Source organism: Rhizopus delemar, genomic scaffold (assembly GCF_000149305.1).
Source record: "Rhizopus delemar RA 99-880 supercont3.1 genomic scaffold, whole genome shotgun sequence".
In the NCBI taxonomy this organism is placed as follows: Eukaryota; Fungi; Mucoromycota; class Mucoromycetes; order Mucorales; family Rhizopodaceae; genus Rhizopus; species Rhizopus delemar.
The window spans coordinates 3,631,818-3,648,040 of NW_027137827.1; the positions used below are offsets into that span (position 1 = coordinate 3,631,818).

Here is a 16,223-nt window from a genome sequence, read left to right on the forward strand (position 1 = left end):
AGCTTATAGAAGACCTGGTTTATCTTTATCTGAAATACCTCACTTTATTATATATAGTGCATTCACTATCCATAGTTATATCGTTTCAGTCATCATGAATATCATTCACTCATTTTCTGAGAAATGCATTTGTCTTGATCATCAAGCTCTAATATTTCAATATCTGCGTAATTACCATTGGCATTAAAAGAAAGCAGTTGCCGAGTAAAATAATCTCTACAAGATGAATAAAAATCTGTTTTAAATAAGCAAACTTCTATGAAGAAAGACTAGTAGGAATTAGTACTGAAACTTGTATTTGGTACAAGTCTATGCCGTATAATGATCAGAGTGAGAAGGATATCACAATTGTTACTAGAGATAGATCATACGTCCTACTCGAAGAAGATACTAAGTAAAGCCGAGGAAAATAGGATGGGCAACACCATTGCTTTGTTACATTGATAAATAGTATTGTTCCATGATGTTGGTATAGCATATTAATCTTAGCTTAGCATCATCCAGATAGACAATGAATTCGTATACTGTATGATACAAAGGAGAGTCCAGATAATGTATCTAGGTCCAGCTTGTACAATCATGTAAAGCTCATTATACTAACTCATTTCTATGGCACATAAACATCACCTTTAATCACAAGAAAACACAAAAAAGCATTTATAATGTCTCACTAGCCACAATCAAGTTGGGTATAAAATAAAATAAAAACTACCAGATGCTTTATTTAGAATATGCTTAAAAGAGATATTTGTATAAGCTTATCCGGGTGTATTGATACCGATATCTCCTTGTTGACTCGCCATGAATTTTAGATATTGGTCATTTTGAGCCCAGAACATTAAATAAACGTTGCTCTTTATTCATTTTGAACTTTATTGTATGTTTTGACACATTTTGTGTCTTTGGCAGTAATTATAAATACAGAGACACTAAAAAACAATATTTACATTCGATACAAGAGGAATTGGCCATATAAATTTAATTTCCATGTCTACAACTCAGCCAGTATGAATAGAAATCCTTAGTAAGGAAAAGGTACACTCACTGATACTTTGTAGCTTTCTGATGTATCTTTGACTGAGGTCAAGACCAACGTTGCACGGAAACATTTTATAATGAATCAGACGGATCATAACTTGTGTAACATTAAACCCACATTTTTGAATGCTTACAAATTAAATCATCTGTGCTACCAAGAGATTTATGCGTAACCAATCTGCCTTTTTTCTTTCTTTTTTTTTTCTTGAAGATATGAACATTTGGATGGATTCTTTGAGGACATATTCTTTCTGAAATCTGAAATCTCAAGCGTGAACAATCAAATCCGGATGATTTTATAAATAAAAAAAAATCGACTTGATTGAAAACTCATGGTTTTTCATATGTTCATTGCGAGCTCTACGATTTCTATTCGTCATCTTTTCTTAGTAATCATGGACGTCGATAAGAGCACAAAAGCTTATTATTAATCAGTAGCACCATCCTTACAGTGTGCTATGTGTTTTCTTTTTTTAGAAAATTTTTACTCTGATTCTTCCTGATTTGCGTTGTTTGCTGCGGGTATATCTGCTTCATTCCGCACAGAAATAAGGTAGGTTCATTACGATTAAACAATACTTTTATTTAAAGATTTAGATGAGCATGAGATGTTTCAAGAAATCATAGTTACCCAAGCTAGACCAAATGAGAAGTGAAAGAAGCTGAAGAATTCCTTATGGAAGCAAGGGTTAAAAAAATGAAAAAATAAAAATATGAAAAGGACAGAGGAGGAGTAAGAAGAAACTTGTGGAAAAATCATTGTTTAGAAAATGAATCTCGAGAAAGGAAATGATGTGATGAAACAAAAGTTGAGCCCAAGCTTTTTTGACTGGGAATAGCTCATTGAGTACAACAGTAGTCAGGGTGTCTTTCTCAACGAAAAGGCGGACAACAGCGCGCTGGACAGGACATTTGAGTTGATGGTTAGCATGAATGACATGTTGAACAAAGAGACTGCATGCGACATACTCCTTCTCATCTTAATCAAAGCCGTTATAGTAAGGGTTTCGAAGGTTGTTTAGATTCAGAGGATCGTAATCGTCACGTAAAGGGATCTCAAATTTTTTCAACTGGGGAGCGGACTACAGCTTCATAATTGTTATGAATGAGGAGGGCAACGAGATGGCGATTGGGGTAATGAATGTCGAGGACTTGACTGCTGTTGATATGCAATCGTCGAAAAAGGAGCGTAATTGGCTAATGGGAAGGTGGTGTTGTATAGGGGGATAGAGGTATTGAAGCCCTTGGTTGGTGGAAGGAAGACTGAAAGTGCGAGCGGCAACCGTTTGGCTAAGAAGGGGTGGAGCGTGTTTAGGTTTGGAAGCTTTTTGGTGGGAAAGAAATTCAAACTCTGGAGGTGGATAGCGTTAGATAGACGTTTTAACTTGTCATGGCGAAGGAAAAGCTGGTGGACGGAAAACAGTGGCAGTGGAAGCATGCGTGGATGCAGTGGCGGTGGAAGCTTGAGATAACTGTTCAATTAGGGAAGCGTTTTGTTATTGTAGTCGATTGATTTCAGCCTTGGCTGCAGCGAGTTCTACTTGTAGCTGCTTTACAGTAGGCACGTTCAGATCTAATGTTGTGGATACTTTTCCAGATAGGGCAAAAATCTATAGAAAGTGATCGGTAGGTTCATTACGGTTAAACAAACCTTTTTTTTTTTTATTATTATTATTTGTAAAGAATTAAAAAGGCAAAAGGAGCATGCGTTATTTAAAATACATTGAATTGCTCGCGCCAGATCAATAAAGTAAGAGGGAAACTAAAAAATCTTTTGGGCATAAAGGTAAAAATGTAGAAGGTAGGTTCATTAGTGTTTTGCATTTGACCAACCAGGATATTTTTTTTATTAATAAAGAAATAGCTAGCTCATTCAATTTTTCCTTATGTCATATAATCATTATAAAAAAGATAAATCTTTAAAACATATGTTCATTTAGTAAATTCCAGGTGCACCACGTGGAGGTAGAACTTTAATAGCACCCATTTTCGTAATCATTTCTGATTACGGGGAATTTCAACCCTCAATATCGTACGAAGAAGTATGCAGTTTCACAATGATTCTGATCATTATTCGTCATATTAAAAAAAATCAGTGGACATTCTCATATTTTGGTTAAAACTTACCTTTGGAAGCTGTAAGGCTCATCAATATGCATGATCAAAGCGGTTTATACCTGTTCGCTACTAAAGATGAAGCAACAAGAGACAGTGACGTACTCTTACCACAATCATGTTAGAGTTTGTCAAACCCAAGGAAGGGTACCAAGCTCCCAAGGTATAAACTGGAGGCAGGCAATGTCACTCCTTATAAAATCCTTCAGAGGTGAGGGTACCCTGTCGAACTTTTTATCGAAAAGACCTCCGTTGGTTTTGCTTTGATCCATACACTGACTGTTTATACCTGTTCGCTACTAAAGATGAAGCAACAAGAGACAGTGACGTACTCTTACCACAATCATGTTAGAGTTTGTCAAACCCAAGGAAGGGTACCAAGCTCCCAAGGTATAAACTGGAGGCAGGCAATGTCACTCCTTATAAAATCCTTCAGAGGTGAGGGTACCCTGTCGAACTTTTTATCGAAAAGACCTCCATTGGTTTTAGTCAGTAATGGTTTGCATATAATTGATGTAGCTAAAATGACTTGAAATTACACATTATTATAAATAGTAAAAGATTTTGTATGAAGTACTAAAATGTTTGGGATACGTCAGCAAATTTAGTTGTTTTTTTGATTGGCTAGTTACGTGGTTCTTTTTGACAAAGAAAATCTACCACCTTCTAAGCCACAAGTTAGCATGCTTACCAACAACTACTCCCAAACTCAGAGAATGGGACCATTGTAGTGAGAGGTTCGCATTCCCTTAAATTGGCCCCTCAAATGACGACAACAAAAAAATAAAAAGTCACATATGCCCAGAATATTTTACTTAGCAATTTATTTGAAATACTTCTTCGCGTTTTTTAATTTTAGAATTAGCAATACTCATTTCATTTAGCCATGTCAACTTTAGCAACTAGATTTTACTCTTCTAATGTTACAGATTTTGAGAAGATGGAAGTCAGCAAAGATAATTGGGAGGAGGAGCTTAAAAAACTGGAGGATTCTACTTGTGTTCACTGGATAAACAAAGGGTTCAGAGTTAAGGAAACTGAGAGCTCTTCATTGGGCCGTTATAAGACGATTTTGTGGAGTAAAAAATATGTGTGTCATCGTGGACCTGACGTTTATGTATCTAAGGTCAGAACGAACGACGACAGCGGTCGACCAGTACAAAAAAATTCTAAGAAAATCGGCTGTAACGCCATCATTATGGTGACATGTCGCATCTCTGATCCAAGTATTGTTGCGTTTGCACGAAAAAATGACCACAATCATACTCCTGGGTCTTACTCTGATTTATAACATACGTCAATTTCGGATACTTTGCGAGATAAGATCAAAAATTTCTTATGTAAAGGATTTTCGAGAAGAGAAGTAAGATCATGTCTTCTTCAAGAAATGGAGGGCGATGAACAACAGCGGGACAAGATGTTTCATTACGACAATGTTTATAATGTTTGGCTGACGGTAGCAAAGGATATGTTTCAGTTTGGCAACAATGAGTTTGAATCACTTCAATTATGGAAGAGAAAACTTATCGACTGTGGTTATAAAGTTATTGATCACTCGTTAGATAATGTTTTCTTCTATGGATTCATTTCTTCATGGCAAATGGATATAATGAAAGTTTCAAAGTGCTTTTCTTTGGACTCAACATTTGGAATATCATCAAGAAGTAATGAGGTCTTGTACAGTTTAGTTGTCAGGCATTCTGATACTGGAAAAGGAGTACCTGTAGGTTATTTACTCACCAATGACCAATCAGTAACACCTGTATTGGAATGGCTCAAATTTTTCAGAGACCACTGCTCTATGCAGCCTGAACAAATTACAGTCGATTGTAGTATTCCTGAAGCAGATGCAATCAGAGTTACCCTTGGAGAAAATTGTCGTATACAATTGTGCTTTTTCCACGTTGCTCAATGTTGGAGTAGAAACTTGGCAACGAAGGTCAAAAATCAACCTGGCCAGTACAACAATATGAAAGTAATCAGAGGCAATATCATGAGTGAATTACAATCAATCATGTATGAAACTGTTCGCGAAAACGTGATTGAAAAAATATGTCAGTTTAGAGAAAAGTGGACTTCAGTTCAACCAAATTTTGTCGAGTACTTGGAGAATAGATGACTTGCTTTAGAAGGCTACAAAAAGTGGTCTGCAGCATATGTAATTGAAGAGCATCGAAACATGCGCACCAATAATTACATCGAAAGCTGGCATAATCAACTAAAATCAGTTTATTTGAAAAGAATCAAGAATAGAAGATTAGATCGTCTTGTCTTCATTCTGACAAATGATGTTGAAAGCGATTTAAAGCTTGATGTTGAAAATTTGCTCTGAAGTAGGAAGAATGGGGCCTGAATTGAGAAGGAGAAGACAGAGAGAGATGGTAGCTGACAGTATTCCAGAAGATAGAATGATAGAAATGATCTCGAAGGATAGCGATATTCAGTACACCGTCGAATCATTTAATCAAGAAAACATTGTATATGTCGTCAAAATCAATGAAGATGGAAAAATTGCCTCTTGCTCCTGTTCTTATTTCAAGTTTAACTCGGCTGTATGCAAATATATGTATTTGTTGAAAAGACACATCAATGTTGAAGTTGAGGTTCTCTCAAGAATGGAAACCTTGCTCTCCCAAGCACACATTCCAGTTCTTGCTGATACTAGTGTCAATAATGATATTTCTGATAGTATTTCTTCTCAAGATGTTGAACATTCTACTTTGAAGAGAAATATTCGACTAGAGTTGGATTCTTTTCGACATCTCAAAAGAAGCATTAATGCAATCAATGATCATGACATTCTCGACAATGTCTATAAAAAACTTAAAGAAATAAGACAGATAATCGACTCTGCTGATAATTCTAGAAGAATAGGGACTCAAAGAAGCCTAAATAATTAAGTAAATTGCTAAGTAAAATATTCTGGGCATATGTGACTTTTTATTTTTTTGTTGTCGTCATTTGAGGGGCCAATTTAAGGGAATGCGCAACTTTTATTTATGCTTTTAAGTTATGGATTAAAGATTTTTTTTCTTCATTTACACATTAGTTTGAGGAAACTTATCGACCGTTGACAGATGTAATGCAAAAATATATCTTGGCCAGATGCAACAAAAATCGACATAGATATCATTTTGGAAGCTCTCCAAATTTAGTAAGAAATCATCTGCAATTAGAAATGACTTTGTCCAATAAAAAAAGGAAATTATCTGAATTTCCTTTCGTAAACGTCTGAGATTAAAATTGAAAATGTCTAAAAAAGAGATGTTCCAAGTGAAAATGCTGCAGAATTCGTGGTAAAGTTTGTCATAGATGTTTGACTTTTAAAAAATAAACATTTACTTAAAAGAAATACGTGCATATTAGAACGGTGTTTTATTATAACATTTAATGATTTGGCGTTTAGAGTGACCACAAAAGCTATAAAAATCACTGATGAGTACATCATTACAGGCATCGCCAATCCTACTAGATAAATTTTCTTCACTTGTAAGCCGATCACGCTTCATTTTCCCTTTAGCTATTACCTAAAAATATTCAATGTGGTTCAATTCAAGTGAATAAGGAGGTAGATACATGACTTTGTAGCTTTTACTTTCAATTTTCCGTAACATCAGCTTGGACTTATGAATAGAAGCATTATTCATAACGATATAACTTCCCTTAAAAGTTTCATCAAGATCAATTACATGAAGAAGCTCGTTAATAAACTTGATAACATGAGCAATAGTCGTACCTTTTGGTGCTGGCTTACTATCGGCAGGATCGACGATAACTTCTGGATCCTCTGTACTAATCTCGGTTGCGGTTCTCTTCTTTCCATTATTAGCTTGTCTCTTTTCTTTTTAGCATCCTGTGTTTCTTTTTTTGGTGGAGGTTTTCTTATGACAACGTGAACAGCGCTAGACGAGTGAATAGCACCGATAATGGTATGAGATTGCGCTCTAGTTTTTGGTTGTTTTACTATAGCAGAGGTTGCTGGTCTAGATTAATCTTCTCCTTCTCTCTTTCTCTACCTTATTCACACTCGCCCCCTTTGGTTTTATTTGCTTTCTAACCTCTTTCTTCACCAAAGATCCTCAATTGTCTTTCTGTTAAATTTCATCATCGCTTTGGTGATTTTATTCACGCTTTTACACCATCAACATCAAATTGACGTAAATCTCGGCCATTTACTTCCCAACGTTATCTATTTATTTCAAAGGCTGGTCTTTCATAAGTCTGAATTTTCAATAAGCAGAAATGATTTCCCCCCCCCTGATTTTCTCAATCAGTCGTTGCTTTTTTATTTTCTTATTCTTATCTCATTTGATTGGAAAAAACTGTGTTTCTTGAACAGATGAGAATTCAAACGGAAAGATTAAGTCATATGGGTTCATTAATCATTCATCTACTTGCACAGATTAATTCGAAAGTTGAATGATTATAACACAAGATGGTGTGATGAATGACTTGACTATGAGAATTGTTTATTATAATTTAATGCATCAATTATAATCCAATTGGGCATTGCCTCATATCATAACGTGAATACACCGCCATAACTCAAGAATAATATAGCTTTTTATAGTAGTATTCAATGAAAAACAAAATGAACCTGTTTCATTTCAAAGGTTTTATAGAAATGTTCTTATCTACTGATGGCACTGCATGAATGTAGTACAAATAATGGGACAGCTAAAACAAAGACTGAAAAATTGGTTTCGATCTGCGATAACAGTTGCTCGTTAAAGACAGATCAAGAGAATTTTCTTTTAAAAGAGAGCAATGGAACAAGAAAAGAGAATTAGAAACAGACATGTTGCTTTAGAAGCAATAATAAAGTAAAAAAGATGGGAAAAGATTTACTATCGATTGTTTTTGTCTGTTTCTTTTGAGAGATTTAAGCTAAAGTCCAACATGTCATGACAGCAGTGATAGCATGTTAAGAAATTAGCTTTAAGAATGATCAATCGACTGTAAGTCAGACTGAAGAAAGAGAAAGAGAAAGAAAATAGATGTTTTTATCTCAATTGTTTACTTCTTTTACAAAGTCCAAGTTTAATCTATTTCTTTAATTCATCCTCTTTCAATAAATTTAAGCATGATTTACATAAAGAAGAAGAAGAAATGGATGTTTATGCAGAATTGCTTATCATTTAATTGTAGATTTAACTTGATTAAGCATATGATTGGGAAGCAACTATGCGTGTGACTTATTCTCTGCTGATAATGTTAATATAATCCACTTGTTCTTTTTTTCTTCTTTCATTTCTTCTTTTTTTTTTTTTCATATAAAATATGGATAAACGAAAACATCGATTGTATTTAAATTCAAGTCGATTTTTTACATGTAATTCTTGTCATACACACTTATTAGATCAAAATTCAATTGTGTCTAGAAATTTTCAGGGCCGAGTAAGGATTTATTGAAAGAGTGAAATGTTATTGATCCGCTTTGTATAGAATGGACCTGCTTATCTTGTAGATCAAGTTGTAAATATTTCAATTGGCACAAAAGAAGAACGCATGTTATTGACAGGCATTCATACAGTAGCAGATATTACATGTAATCAATGTCAAATTAAATTGGGTTGGAAATATCTGCGTGCATTAGAAGAGCCACAGAAATATAAAGAAGGAAAATATATCGTTGAAAGATCAAAAATATCAAAAGAAGTCGATTGGGATGAATCACTTTATTTGATGTGATAATTCATTTATTAAATCAAGTCCATTAGCCATCGTACCATGTGTCCCTTTTTAAACTGTGAATAAAAAATAATCCTTTCTCTTTTATTTTATCTTACTTGGTTTTTGTCCCCAAACTGGTTTTGTCCATGCCTTTTCTTGTTGACTTTCGTATTTTTCTGGTCTTAGTGATGCATCTAAATTGGTATCATGATAAGATGTCAATGCTCCTGAAAAGCCTACAGGTTCAATATCAGTTTCTGTATTTTATTTTCTATTTCATTCTATTTATTACGCATATTTAAGAATTCTACTAAATCATTCGTATTAAATTTATCAGTATTGGTGACAGTAGTCGACTGCTGAACCAACTTTGGACTAGGTGGTGAATTCACAGCTGATAAAATAGCTGCTCCTGCTGCTTTATTCGGTACAATTTTGGTTTCTTTTTTAACATCTATTTTTTTATTAAATTAATTTTTTTCATCTTTGGTAGTCAATCCTTTATTACTAGAGTTCTTTCTGGGTTGTTTATAAGTAGAGGACTCTTTCTTTTCAATGTTGATTTGCTTTTTTGTATGATTACCTATAATTCACTTGAATAAGTCAATCAATTTTTAATCTTTTCTTAATTATTACCTGGCATAAGAAAAAAGGGAAAATAATTCCAAAACAAAATACAAAAAGATGACGTACAAAACAACCTGTTACCTGCTCAAAACGTTCGGAAGTTGAATTACTCTTGAGTCACTAAAAAGAAAGTTAAATTTGTAATAAAGTAAAGTTGTAATTCTTTCAATTTTGTAAAGATAGGCTACAATAAATCAGTTGAGAATTTCTTATTGAATGGTGCTACTATTTGATATATTTGAAGACTAGGCTTATCCAATCCTTCCTTTCTCTGTCTCGGTCCATTTAATTCAGTCAAATAGCCCAATCAATAGACTTAGCCATCAAGTTGCATATCTTTATCTAAGATTTGAAAGAAGCAACAAGAAAGAGCTTGTTTTGAAGTTGCAAAACTTGCTGAACTTTCAAATGTTGTGTCTCTCAGAGAAAAGAAACAAGGCCAAGGCTGTGTTCAATCGCTTTTTGAAATTCAGCTGTCAAAAAGAAACAAAAAACCTGTTTTTTGGGTTACCCTTCCCCCGCTCTTACCTTTTGACAAAAACAACGTAAAAATAGAAGCATTTTGTTCTCGATAAAGGTAGTATCAAACGTTTGTGAATGAAATTGTGCAATCATGAACACAATAAAGTTTTATTTTTTGTTGGTAACAAAAGGGAGAAGAAAGGCATGATTCTTAAAAATCTCAGAACTCGTCCACAAAGAATATTGCCTTGCTCCTCATTTATTTTCCCCCTTTTTATTTTCTAGCTTATTCTTGTTTTTGTCATCAAACTATACTTAAAAAAGAAAATCGCTATGTTTATTTTTTCCCTTGTTCTTATGCTGGTCACGTACTTGTGTGCCGATCATGATCTAAAAAAAAGAAGACAAAAACGTCATGTAACGAAGATGGAATGAGAAAAAAAAAAAAAAAAAACAAATCCAGAGTCGTACACACTAATCATTCGATTGCTTTCAAATGGTATATATTGCCACTCCCTAACACCCATCGAGCTCTCACATTCTTTTTTTTCTTTTTTTTATTATTTCTTTAAATGATGGTCCACAAGACTTTGTTAGAAGCAGCCCAATCCTGTGATAAATTCCCTTACGCATTCAAATCGACAGAGGAAATGCCGGTGCCCTTTGAACATAACGGAGCACTCATCGGCCACATCTTGCCAAGCGTACTCTGTGTTCTCAAGGAATACAATCATCAAAACACACCTTCTCCATTCGTCATTAGCTCCGGTCGGGTCACTTTTGCATCCTGGGCAGACACGTTTGAAAAGCGAACGGAGGTGATGAGGGTCTTGGCCGACCACTGGCGAAAGCAAAAAACGTTTCCTGTCTTGACCGGTTGGCGAAATGAGCTGTACCCGGTTTATGGACACAAGGAGATTGCATTTGTCATGGAACGTGCTGCAACACCCCTTTTTGGCATCTCGACCTTTGGTGTTCATTTAAATGCGTATGTGGTAAACGATGATGGTGAAATATACATGTGGATTGCTCGAAGGGCAAAGACCAAGCAAACATGGCCAGGTTTATTAGATAATTGTGTAAGTGGCATTCATTTCTGCTCTATTGCCTTTTGACATTTTTTTTTTTCATCAGGTTGCGGGTGGGATTACTTATCAATACAAGATTAAAGACACAATTATAAAAGAATGTGATGAAGAGGCTAGTATTCCATACGAACTGGCTTCTAAAGTAAGTGAACGATAAGGAGGAGGAATAGGGGGTTATTGACTTTTTTTTTTTCTGTTCACCTAGGCACGCAGTACAAATGCTGTTACGTATTATACCTCAACACCCAATGGACTACAACCAGAAACACAGTAAGGAAACACATATAAAAGGAACTTGACAAAGTGAACACAATGTTTTTTTTTTATTAGGTACATTTTCGATCTTGAGTTACCCAAAGATTTTGTACCGACGCCTCGGGATGGCGAGGTAGATTGCTTTTATTTTTGGCCTTTAGAAAAGGTAAAAAAAAAAAAGAAAAAAAAAATAGAAAAAGTAAGGCTGATGTGTTTGTTTAGGTTAAAGAAACAATATTAAATGGTGAATGGAAAATAAACTCTGCTATTGGTAACTATAGATTACATGACAGTGTAATGTTACTCACCTTGTATTAATAGTCATGATTGATTTTATGTTAAGGCATTCATTTATTACACCAGATGAAGATCCGGATTATATTCAGATTTCATACCACCTTCATCGAAAGCTCCAATTCCCTACTCCTATAATAAAAACCTAAAAGGATTGCGTCGTTTTATCCTTTTATTTTTATGTGTTTCCGCATGTCAATCATCCTTGTTACACAAACAAGGCGGTAAGAGTTATTATTGGCCAAGAGAAATGAATTAGGTTTCAGAAGGCTGCTTAAAATTGGCTCAAGACCAAGCTGGGGCAGCATTGAAAGTATGTGGAACACTGCTTATTAATGATCCTTCTTCTCTTTAGAAACAGAGCTACATTATAAGTGAATAATGAGCAATACAATGATCACGTCTTTTGTAGTACTCTTTGAGCAAAAAGTGATGATCCAATCTTGAAGCCTTTGAGACGCAATCTTTGGGTTTTATTATGAATCATTTCTGTCTTTGGCCCTACTTTGCTTTTGACCCGCACATCAAACCAACCTTATAGCTCATCTCCTCTACCAAGCTACCTTTCAGTATGCAACAGTGAATCCAAACCAATTCTTGTGCGAACAACGACGTGAAGGAACGTATGCTCATTGATTGTTATTTAGTTGAGATGTATTAAAGTCGGAGTGATTTTTTATTCAGAAACAACCTGTATTTTTCACTCTCCTGATTTCACATCCATGCAGTTGAACCGTATCGATACCAAAAAGTAAGTCTCCTACTATGACGAATTCCCCTTTCTTTTATAAAGCAAGAAAAAGACTGTTTCAGTAGTGAAAGCCTAATGTAATATGCTACTCGTAATGACATCATGAAGGATTTGGGGAGCTTCCTCAAATCTGTTTAATTGTATGAATGCATCGAATGAGAAAACAAAAAGAAGTATAAAAACATGAAAGGATCTTTACGATTTCACTGTTCCAACCTGTTTATTTGACGCGTTAAAGGAATAATGAGAGAATACCGACAAGTGCCATTCATGGAAAGGCTTTCCAAAAGGTCTAATCATGTGCCGCTGAAAGCAATTCTTTTTTTTTTAAAAAAAAAAAGATACCAGACATTGCTATCATGACACATTCTATCACAGCTGAGTTGGATCAGGTCTGGCTTTGGTCAACATAATGCCTAAATAGTGTGCAGAGCCTCGTCAAATAGAAGGATCGATTTAGATGCAAAGCTTTGCAGGATATGAACATGTTCTGGTTACAATCTTGGTCATTTTTAAACCTTTTTTTTTTGGATAAAAGGTGAGTTTCTCTTGTTGTATTGATCAAAGATGGTTAGATCTAACATTCTGATTTGAAATCGCAAAGTGACAGGATGACAGAAAAAAAGGAATCCATGTTTGCTAGCTTGAAGTTTGCGGTTCAATATTAGTAATGTGCTTTATCAAATCATCCATCTTTTGCAGACTCTTGTGAGGGAACAATAAAAGTTTTCGACTGTGCAATGTCAGTATAAATCAAAATGACACAACGTTACATATTCAAGAAGAGTTCAAGGTATCCTTTTGACCTACTTTCTGCTGAAATGACAATACATCTTCATGCATAAAAAAAAAAGTCGGTCGTTTTTAAAGAATCATAACTTTATGCTTTCATTCATTTTGCACTTGATGTCAACCTTTTCAAAGAAATATCTATGGTTTGTCTCGGATAAATTTGAAGAAACAACTCCTGATCTGAAGTTTGTCTCAATCCATACCTAAAAAAAAAGCTTGGGAAACAAAGCGTGTGGCAGTGCAAGTTTGATTTAAAATCCAGTTGTTTGTTGTACAAGTGTTTAAACCTTCAAGATAAGGCATAAACATCTGTCATATGAAAAGGAGTCTCTTATTTGTTCCGAAGAAGTTTTGTTTTTGTCACAAGCCATTTGGGAATGTGAAATTACTTATTGTCAATGAAAAACCCAAGTTTACTTTTTTGATAAATGTCAAAAGGTATTTTTTTTTTTCGTTTTATTTCATAATTGAGATTTCCTCATCTTGTGCCAGTAATGCGTTTGCAATAGATAATGCTGCTTTGGAAGCTTCATCCATTGTGCTATACAAACTTGATACGTCTCTTTCTTCTTCTTGTTGTTGCTCATCTTCTGTTTCTAAACTGGTATCATAATGAGCTTCCTCTACCATTTCATAAATCAACATGTAAGGATTTGAGCTCAAAACATTCTCAAGATCACACTTATCCACTTTGGTATCTGAGATTCTATACCAGTCTTCTTGAGATCTATAATTTTCTTTTTTTTGACACTTGTTACAGCCACACTGATCCGTGTAAATACGTCGTTTATAGGCCACAAAATGCCCAAAACTGTGACTTCCATAATGCACAACAACACTCATCAATTTGTACAACACGCGTGCTGAGCGACCTGTCGAGATCGGTAGACGTGGATCGATCGTGTTGAGATGGCCCCCCGTCGTATAGGGCGCCACGTCCAGATATTCGGGAAAAATCAACCGACAAGGATTCTTGTAGACCATGCCGGTATTCATATAAGCCGATCGAGAGACATGCAAACATAAAATTCTGGGAGGTTTTGCAATCATCACTTGCTTGCTACTTACACCACCACTTGCTCGTATACATTCAATCTCTTCATCTTCAATCCTGTTCATTTTAATTGCTTGCTCAATATGTTTCTTGTTCATTTCCAATTTCTTCCTTTTCTCTTTTTTCGAACACCGGATCTCTTCCTTTATGGTCTGAAGAGTTGCTTGAAGTGAGCAGAGACGACATGAGGCATCATCTAAATATTCCATGGCTGTAAATCGAGACAAGCATTCATCTAAGGTAGCCGTGTACTAAAAGAAGGTCAGTTTCCTTTTTTTTTTGTGACCTTATCAAAAGTTACTTTAGTAGGCAGATTTAATTGTATGTTGTTAAAAGTAAAATGACGAATGGCTCCCTACAAAAAGCTGGTTTTTTTAGTTCAATATCGCACTTTTCAGATGGGACACTTGAATGTTACTTAACTGTATATCCACATTTCAAACATGATAAACGATTAGCTAATAGTCCAGTCAACGGATTTAATGACTCCTTTCTTTTCTCGGTGGGAAGAACGCTTTTCAGACCACCCCCTAGCCAAGTCACTTGGGCTACCTGTTGACCCTCCGTATCTAGCGCACTTGAGACCAACTGAAAGAATTCTTGAGCGTCCTGCTGTTCCCGACTGGTGATACGTCGGTTAGAAGAAAGGGCAGTGGCAATCTCTGTTGGACGAAACGAGCTGTGTCGGTAGAGAGGTTGAGTGAGTCGACGAAGGATTTTTAAAAGTGAGCGCGTGACGGGAAGTGCTGTGGCCGTAGACGAATTGTTGATAGCTTGTAAATGTTCATGTAAATAAGGAAGTGAAGAAAGGGCCTAGCATTGCAATCAGTTTAAGCAAATCTTTCTTTTTCTTTCTTACTTGTAAGACTGAATTTAAAAAGCAAGAGTTCCCAGTATTGACAAGACCAGAAACAAGGGCAGAAGGATCATCGGGTGAAATAGATGAGGTTATACAGATGTTGGATGCATAACTGGTAGTAGCAAGTTCACTTTCTAGATCACTTTAGATTATTCTTTTTTTCTTTTTTTTCAATAATGTTGATTACCATTGAGTTCTCTGAATAGCTTTTCATAATATTTTCTTGGTCTTATGTAATATAGCAAATCAAACAAACCAACAAGCTGAAAGATGGAAGATAGAAAACGAGCAATAAAACTCGGCAACAGGTCATCAAGGCGCTGGATGAAAGGTAATAAAGTGGCAACTATGCCCAGAACAGCAATCAAGAACCGAATGACTGTTGAAAATTCTTGAAGTATCACTTGTACATCTTCTAGTGACATTCTATATGAAAAAAAAAAAAAAAGAAAGAGAAAAGGGATACAAAGAGTTGAAAAAGATTTAAAGTCCTCCTTGTTAAACGTCACCTTTCAAATATGAGGGCGCTTTATGTCATTAACCAGAGGCAGATATCTCAAACGATTAAACATAAAAAGAATTTTGTGAGCTCGCGGTATCTTTAATACACCTTGATCGCCCAAGTCAGATCAAAAAGGAGTGTAAGAGGATCAAAAAGAAGTGTAAGAGGATCAAAAAAACATCCTTTGGGATCAAGGACGAAAAAAAGTAAGCGAATAAGATGCAAAGGTCGTGCCATAGACAGCAAAGAGCTCATACAGTATTTCCTATATAAATGAGAGAGCTTTCGATAAAAATGAGAATGATTGAATGGTTGGGGAAATAGAGTTTTATAATAAGAAATTATCGCAGTTGCCACTAAAATGAACAAATTTTTTATCATTGTAACGGTATGAGCACTGAATCGATTCTTTTAATCTTGTTAGAAACAATGGTTTGAAAGGATATGTAAATAAAAGAAAATGTAATATTTAAGGCATATGTTAGTCTTGAAAGAACAGCATACGAGAACAAAATAATGTCTGACAGTCGTGTTTTAAATACAAAAGAAGTAAAACATTTAATTAAACATATAACGCTTACTATGTTTGCCAACTCTCTTCGAAAGTCAAGTAGCATATCTATCATACTTGCGTACGTGTCTTTTTATGATGTTCATTCCATTTTGCAAGTTTCAAAGAGTTACAAGCATTAATCGATGCAGAATTATCATCA

At 35.1% G+C, this 16,223-nt stretch overlaps 5 protein-coding genes across 5 annotated transcripts; 3 read left to right on the forward strand and 2 right to left on the reverse strand.

Moving 5' to 3' along the window:
- Positions 1-2,143: 2,143 nt before the first annotated feature.
- On the forward strand, positions 2,144-2,510 carry RO3G_01394 (uncharacterized protein; the record flags this gene model as incomplete). Its single annotated transcript, XM_067655985.1, has 2 exons — positions 2,144-2,172; positions 2,261-2,510. The coding sequence occupies 2 exons, from the start codon at positions 2,144-2,146 to the stop codon at positions 2,508-2,510; spliced, it is 279 nt and encodes a 92-aa protein (XP_067512086.1).
- Positions 2,511-4,570: 2,060 nt separating this feature from the next.
- Positions 4,571-5,272, forward strand: RO3G_01395 (uncharacterized protein; the record flags this gene model as incomplete). The annotated part of the gene is made up of 1 exon (XM_067655986.1): positions 4,571-5,272. One exon carries the CDS (start codon positions 4,571-4,573, stop codon positions 5,270-5,272), a length of 702 nt encoding a protein of 233 aa, XP_067512087.1.
- A 3,623-nt stretch (positions 5,273-8,895) lies between these two features.
- Positions 8,896-9,469, reverse strand: RO3G_01396 (uncharacterized protein; the record flags this gene model as incomplete). The annotated part of the gene is made up of 5 exons (XM_067655987.1): positions 8,896-8,900; positions 8,943-9,062; positions 9,119-9,280; positions 9,335-9,409; positions 9,463-9,469. 5 exons carry the CDS (start codon positions 9,467-9,469, stop codon positions 8,896-8,898), a joined length of 369 nt encoding a protein of 122 aa, XP_067512088.1.
- A 1,018-nt stretch (positions 9,470-10,487) lies between these two features.
- On the forward strand, positions 10,488-11,701 carry RO3G_01397 (uncharacterized protein; the record flags this gene model as incomplete). Its single annotated transcript, XM_067655988.1, has 6 exons — positions 10,488-10,994; positions 11,050-11,145; positions 11,209-11,273; positions 11,334-11,424; positions 11,481-11,529; positions 11,580-11,701. 6 exons carry the CDS (start codon positions 10,488-10,490, stop codon positions 11,699-11,701), a joined length of 930 nt encoding a protein of 309 aa, XP_067512089.1.
- A 1,850-nt stretch (positions 11,702-13,551) lies between these two features.
- Positions 13,552-14,214, reverse strand: RO3G_01398 (uncharacterized protein; the record flags this gene model as incomplete). Its single annotated transcript, XM_067655989.1, has 1 exon — positions 13,552-14,214. One exon carries the CDS (start codon positions 14,212-14,214, stop codon positions 13,552-13,554), a length of 663 nt encoding a protein of 220 aa, XP_067512090.1.
- Positions 14,215-16,223: the final 2,009 nt, after the last annotated feature.